This window comes from Miscanthus floridulus, chromosome 9 (assembly GCF_019320115.1).
Source record: "Miscanthus floridulus cultivar M001 chromosome 9, ASM1932011v1, whole genome shotgun sequence".
NCBI classification, from domain to species: Eukaryota; Viridiplantae; Streptophyta; class Magnoliopsida; order Poales; family Poaceae; genus Miscanthus; species Miscanthus floridulus.
In genome coordinates, this window is record NC_089588.1 from 14,973,119 (window position 1) to 14,980,650 (window position 7,532).

The 7,532-nt window shown below is 51.2% G+C and overlaps 1 protein-coding gene across 1 annotated transcript; it reads right to left on the reverse strand.

The window, feature by feature from the left end:
- Positions 1–330: 330 nt before the first annotated feature.
- LOC136479304 (rhamnogalacturonate lyase B-like) lies at positions 331–6,808 on the reverse strand. Its single transcript, XM_066477216.1, has 9 exons — positions 6,680–6,808; positions 4,225–4,346; positions 3,200–3,256; positions 2,999–3,115; positions 2,752–2,871; positions 2,349–2,670; positions 913–1,694; positions 679–802; positions 331–573 (listed from the first exon to the last, which is right to left on the reverse strand). Exons 1-9 carry the CDS (start codon positions 6,806–6,808, stop codon positions 331–333), a joined length of 2,016 nt encoding a protein of 671 aa, XP_066333313.1.
- Positions 6,809–7,532: the final 724 nt, after the last annotated feature.

The window sequence follows — 7,532 nt, forward strand, 5'->3', positions numbered from 1 at the left end:
TCGATGGGCTAGTTTGTGTCGAATTTTTAAACATCTAGTTATCCTCCAAACTTATTTCACTCTGGTTTCGGCCTGTTCGTCTGCCTTTATTTGTAGAATTGTGACTACACTTGTTACTTTCCATCCACCATTGCTCACTCATGCTCGCCGCTGCATCAGCTGCAAATGAGTGCAGCCGAACAGGCTTTTTGGCTTCTACTGTTCTGCGACTACTGCTAGAATAGAAGAATACAGATGCGGGAATCCATATCCTGTTGTGACTACATTGCCATCTAGCTAGGATGTTGTGACTGTTCTCGGCTAGCGGCGCAATGGAGGTCGCCGGAGTGATCACGCCGGCGGAGGCCCTTCCAGCCTGAGGTAGTCGTACATGACCCCCAAGAAGGGCCCGAACGCCATCGTCTGCGTGATGCTGATGCTGTTCTTGCCTTGCTGCAGCAGGTAGCCCCTGATGGGGAACTCGAAGCTCCACTGCACGCCGCCGTGGATGCCGTGCCGCGCGATGGCGTTGCCCTCGCCGAACTCCGGCGTGCTGAACACGGCTTCCCTAGTCGCTCTGCCGTTCACGCGCACCTTATTTCAAAGATGAGAGCACATTGTATTGTATCAGCAGACATGCATGTTTGGCTGATTAGGTTACAAAATTAAGATTTGTATATATGTAACATGCATGTGTACCGTGAGTCTGGACATTTGAGCAGCTGCAAGAGCAATGCGCAGAGTGTAGGTGCCGTTTGCCACGACGTGGTCGAGGTTGAAGCGTATCTGCCGTGTCGTCGGTGTACTGACGTTGCCAACCATCCTGCAAACACAAACATGCATGTTTTGTATATAGACCATCATGACCACCTGGCATCTTTACCGTAAGGGGTTGTTGTCCATAATTCCATATATGTATATTAGGAGGATTACCTTGTGACATGTGCGAAGAACCAGTCCTTTGAGTAGTCGCTCTGACCAACTGTGAAAACGAGGTCATTTCCAGCCGGGTACAGCTCGGCGTACCTCTCCCACAGGCCGTACTGCCTGTACCTGTCCTTGCCCATGAAGAGCTTGCTGGCGTATCTGGGGTCGGCGTCGGGGACGAAGAACTCCGCGGCGGTCCGGTCCGGCACGCCGATCTCCCACAGCGTCGGGCCCGACCTCGGCGGCTCGAACACAAGGGTACCAAGGTCAACGGCGCCACCTGGCGTTACGGTCACCGTGGAGGTCTTCACATAGTCTCCGAGGAACCCGGGAACCCACGCGTAGAGGCTGTACGTCCCAGCCCGGACGCCGGCGATGCTGAACCGGCCGCCGGCCGTCGCCCTCGTCCAGAACTGGTACCCCTTGCACTGCGTCGCCCAGGAGCCAGGCTGCCCATCCGGCGCGGCGAGCCCGACGAACGCCGTTGCAGCAGGCACGTCGCCGCCCTTGTTGCTCGCGAACGCGTCCCTGACCAGGAGAGTGCCGGTGACCGTGCCCCTGTCGCCCGCCTTGGCGAAGTCCGGCGACTCCGGGAAGCTGTACGGCCACTTGCTGGCTTCCTCTCGCGCCTGCGCCTTGGCGTCGTCCCAGAGAGCCCGGATGTCGCTGCCATTGTTGGGGTGGGAGTTGAGGTAGACGAACACCGGGCCCAGAACCTTCTTCCAGTACTCGCCGTCGCCCAGGTTCAGCATTATGTCGATCCCAGTGTAATGCGTCCCTAGAAACACCTGACAATGCATATTATATGCATGTTGTCGTCAGTTGCGGATCCAAATACCGATCAAGTGGGACCCTGAACTATATTGCATATACTGAAGAGGCGTCCTTAGATGCTTTTAGGATCACTCCAGGCCAGCAGGGCACACATCCACCCCTGATCGTTGTCATAGACTATTGAATATTTGCAATGGAAGAATTAAAGTATATAAAATATTTTCACAACATTATTTTCACCTTCGAATTTTTTGAAACTAGCGGTGAAAAATCTATATAGGACCCACAACTATCTCAGCCTTATATTTTCCCCCCTAACCTCTCATATTGTCCCACCATATGCCCCTTTCCTTCCCTTCTCCTCCCCCACATTGTCGTCCTCCGTTTCCTCACATGTGCCCCCCTGCCTTCCTCTCAATGTGCCCCCTCACCCTTCGCCAGCGGTGGCGGATGCAGGTGCAGGTAGTCGCGCGAGGGCCCGTGTATTTTATATTAAATGTTTTTATTCGATTTTCGCCACTGGTTTCAATCTGGTGGTGATAATGTTCCTTATCATTATCCACGTCCATTGCCGAAGCGCGAAACCGACAGTGAAACTAGGCCAGGAACCGATAGTGATAAGTGTTCTGTAGTAGTGGTAAGAAGAAGAATGTTTTGTATTTTCTTACGGCCATGGAGGTGGGTCCGACGTGGGAGGTGAGCTCCCGCTTCATGGGGCCGCCGCTCTTGAACTCGTTGCTGGGTGTGATGACCCAGAAGCCCGTGGCCGGGTTGGTGCGGCCGGCGCTGATCCAGCCATGGACGGCGTTGTCCTTGTTGTCCAGCGAGTACTGGTACTTGTCGTCCACCTCCCCCTTGAACTGTGGCTCCACGGGGTCCACCAGCAGGACGGCCTCCTTGTACGCCAGTGGAGCGCAACGTGGCGCAACTCTGTCTTCTATGCTGGGCATGTACCTCTGTATATCGTCTGAGATCGCCATGTAGTTGAACCTATATACACATACATACCGGCCATTTTAGGCCATTTTAGGTACGTAGAGGTAGTTGGTGAGTGAAGCTCAAGGGACTGACATGGCCGTGTTGAGCTTGAAGGTGATCCGAGCCTCGTCGACGGTGAGAGCAGGATAGCCACTGGCGTGCTCCAAAATGGCGTAGCAGTAGAAACCGGAGCTGCCTTTCAGCATCACAAACCTGAAACAACATGCAACGCTAGTTCACTAGTTCTTCGTTCTCAATTTCTCATAGGATCGGATTCCAATGGGACAAAAAGGGGATTGCATTGAACTGGTAGATCGGTGCTTCCATTGCGCATTACTACCTCTTATCGATGTTTAGCCTGACGCTGTTTGGGAGCGACGGATTGTAGTTGCTCCTGAAAGAAAGTTCCACTTTCTCTTCGCTTGAGGATACTACCCTCAACTCTGAACCGTCCAACCTGTACAAAAACAATTCAAGTCGCTCAACAGCCAACACACAGCGCAAGCAATGCAAGCAGCTCCCTTTTAATTTGTGAACTCACATGTTGAGCATTCCTGGCCGACCTGATCCGGGATAGTCCCAGACCACGTCCCAATACCTGCAGGAGATTGTTTATAATCAGAAACAAAGATCAATGAACCATATGTATAATCAGAAACAAAGATCAATGAACCATATGTATTATATATATATGGTCCACGGCTGCTGCATCAAGATATTTATATCATATGAACAATTACACCAAATAATGGACAACCTTTTAGAAAGAAGATTATGCAAATTCCTAGTCACAATTTAATTTGTGTTGGCGAACGCGGTTCACCCCTAAGGGGTGCTTCCATCTCCTGTATTGTTGGATGTGTATATGGAGATAGATGCACATCAGAAGAGAGACAATTTAAAGTAAATTTTGCCCATAAGGGCATATGCTCTGCTGCTGTGGACCACAAGATTGGCACTGAGATTCGCACTGAGATTTTACTGCTCTACCCCAAAGGGCACATCACGTGCCCTTAAGGGCAAAAAAAAAAAAAAACTGCGTTCGACATTCGATAATGGGTGCACAACTGCACATGCCCTTAGGAGCATATTTAACTTTCCTTTGTATCGGCCAATAATTTATCCACTTCTTCTAAACTAAAGGCGCATGAGATTTTCAAATATCTCAGGTGACTTGCTCTGTGCTCCAACCTGATTAGGGATGAGGGGTTGCTGAGGATTCCAGAGTGCTTTGGGGGCCGGGAGACAGGGAAGACATGCAAAGGTGACGGGCAAGGGGTAGAGCAGTAAGAGAGCGAGCCGCCGTCGGCACATGGGTAGGGGAGCTTATGATGTTGCACTAGTTAGCATGGCAGGAGCGGTGGTATGTAGCACCGCTGGGGGTATGGCTGGAGGAAGGTGGTAGGCGAGGGAGCGGACACTACCACGTGTTGACCCAAAAAAGAGGATAACTGAAGGAAGATGAAGGCAAATCATACATTCATCAAAATCTACTGCCTATCATATACGTCGCCTAATAAGAACAAAGATTTCAGGTGCCTATTAAATAGCATATCCCTAATTTACCCTGCAGTATTGGCCCCGCCAGTGTAGTACAGAAGGTTTTGCTCGCCGTTGTAGCGGACGTCGGTGATGTGTCCCTGTGGCGTTGACAGCGTCACCTGCACCACGCCGTTGTCCACAATTACCTGCAAATTTAAGCGCATACATATCAAGACACATGCTTATTGATTTTGCATTTTAAAATTGCCAAACTTTGGACTTTGGAGCAGCCCTTAACCAACAATTGTATACATGTTAGTGTTAAAAGATTGCATCGAAAGATTTGAATCCAAAATTGCCCAACCACTACCGGAATCCTCAAATTTGCCGAGTGTTTATTTATTTGCCGAGTGTATTCACTCGGGCACTCGGCGAATAAATTATTTGCCGAGTGCTATCCTAAAAACACTCGGAAAAAAAAACACTCGGCAAATAGGGGAGTTTGCCGAGTGTAAAACAAAAAACACCCGGCAAATAGAGGATTTGCCGAGTGTCAGGAAAAACACTCGGCAAATGGAGGTTCGCCGTGTGTCTGAAAATCAACACTCGGCAAAGTAAAAAAATAAATAAAAAACCCCACCCGCAATAAAAACCGGTCCCTCCCCTCCCTACTCCCCTCGTCCCGCCAGCCCCTCCCATCCCCATTCGCCCGCACCCGCCCCAGCCCCGGCCCGGCGATTTCCCCTCCTCCTCTGCGCGCCGCCCCCTCCCTCCCTCCACTCCTCCCGCCGCGCCGGATCCGGCCCCTCCTTTCCCTCCCCTTCTTCTTCCCCGCCGGCGGCCGGCCCCTCCCTCCCTCCCCTCCTCCTGCCACGCTGGATCCGGCCCCTCCCCTCCCTCCCCTTCTTCTCCCCCGCCGGCGGCCGCCGGATCTGGCCTCTCCCTCCCTCCCCTCCTCCTGCCGCGCCGGATCCAGCCCCTCCCCTTCTTCTTCCCCGCCGGCGGCCACCGGATCCGGCCCCTCCCCTCCCTCCCCTTCTTCTTCCCCGCCGGCGGCCGCCGGATCCGGCCCCTCCCTCCTCCCGCTGCGCCGTATCCAGCCCCTCCCCTCCCCTCCCTCCCCTTCTTCTTCCCCACCGGCGACTGCCGGATCCGGCCCCTCCCCTTCTTCTTCCCTGCCGGCAGCCACCGGATCCGGCCCCTCCCCTCCCTCCCCTTCTTCTTCCCCGCCGGCGACCGCCGGATCCGGCCCCTCCCCCCCCCTTCTTCTTCCCGGCGATGGCGGTGCAGATCCGCCCTCCTCCCCTCCCTCCCCTCCATGGTTCCACCGGCGGGTGGCATCGCGGATCCGGTGGGATGAAGCCACCACGACATAGATCCGGCGGAGAGGTGTCCTCCGGCGACGGATCCGGTGGGTTGGATCCCGGTGGCGGTGGATCTGACGGCGGGCTCCATGGCGGCGGCCCCTCCCCTCCCCTTCTTCTTCTCCCGGTCGTCCGGCGGCTGTGGTGGTGGTGGTGGTGGTGGCTGTGGTGGTGGCGGTGGTGGCCGGCGTAGCCCAGGCGTGGATGGCGGTGGTGGTGCTGGTGGTGCGGGCGTGGATGGCGGCCTGCCTTTTTTTATTTTTTAAAAAAGTTTGCCAAGTGTTTTTTTGCACTCGGCAACGTCTTTGTCGAGTGTCCGACAAAAAACACTCGGCAAACAAGCGTTTGCCGTTAAAGGGGTTGCCGAGTGTCCTTTGCCGAGTGTAACACTCGGCAAACCCTTTGCCGTTTTTGGGTCTTCGCCGAGTGCCCCCGGCACTCGGCAAAGCTGGCGGATCCGGTAGTGAACTTAAGAAAGTTTGACTCAATCTAAAGCTAAATAAAATTGCATCATTTTTAGGATGGAGGTAGAACTATATATAGTCCACATGTTCGTCCTTGTTTTAGCACAAGCTAGTAGGTTTACATATGATAGGAATCCATGACCGTGTTATTTATCTGTTCGCATTTGTTAATGTTGTAGTCAAGAAAAAAATTCAAGCAAAGGGATTAAATGTTCCAGCAAGTAGAGAAATAAAATGTTCCAAAGAACTATCATATGCAATTTATTTAGAATAATGATTCTGAAGTATTGGATTTTAAAATAAACACTAGGGGCTGGGCCCGAACTGAAATATATTTGAAAAACACAAAAGGTCAAAAAAATATTACAGAAAGAAAGGGTAGTACATGGAAAATTACAAAGAGTTGAGGCGCCATATAGTACCTGGGAAATATATACATATTTTTTTAACAATTTCATGGGTAACCATATGGAGAACTCGTGGAAAAAATATTTTTTTTAACTATGCAGGAGGATTGCGTTTCGTTTTATTAAGATAGGAGAAAAAACAAAAAAAAAATGGAGCTCCCAGAAACTACTGTGATTATTGACTTGTGCTCAGAATATGGTTGTTTCTTGTTGTCCATACGCTGAACTACCGGATTTCAACGACCCAACAATATATGCCTAGGACAGTAACGTAGTAGTACAAGTACGCAGCGCACGTACGCACCTGGCGTTGGCTGACGCTTACTGTAACACCATGCTGGGCTGCGTCGGGCGGTGGCACTTCGGCGGCTGCCAGGTGCAGTACGGTCGACGCTCCAACGGCGAGGAGCACGACGATAGCCGCGGCCGCCATCCGCAACAATGACCTGACAACATCAGGCGCGGCGGCGGCCATCGTCGATTCCTGGATGGCCGGCCGGCAAGGCATGCCGATCTCGAGGTCGTCGTCTCTACTGGCTAGCTGGGAGCGTCGTCGCGACCTGCAAAGATATACACTGTTAATCTGTTATAGCAGACTGGTCACTCATATATATAAGCTAGCTGCTGCAAGCATGGATGCATGTGTGGAAGAATTTCAACTCCAGTAGTCCAGGGCTAACGAGCACTACCGAGCAAGATGAAGCGCGTGGTGGCCCGTCACGCACCTCTCTATCTCAGTTTTTTTTTCTTTCTGAAAGGCGCAGACGATGCTGCAGCATGTGATGCGCGCCGCTATAAATATATCATCAGCTGCTGAAAAAGTCGTCGTCGACGTAAATCAAAGTCAGCTTCTTTTTTTGATTTTTTTGAATGGTCAACTTCAGTGTCAAAAGTCAGTTTCTGAAATTAAACTAAGATTCCTTTTACCATTCTTGAAAATCTACCAAGATTGTAGCATTAGTTATACTGAGGTTTTTTGGGATATCTTTTTTTTATATACATGGAGCATCTCCAAGAGATTAGCCAAATCATTTTGTAAAGCTAAATATAACTAGTATTAGAAAAAAAAATCATCTCCAAAAAACTTGGTAAATGACTCTATAAATTTAGTAGCCATGTATCCCACGATGTTTGCTCTCTATTCTTGGATAGTCTTT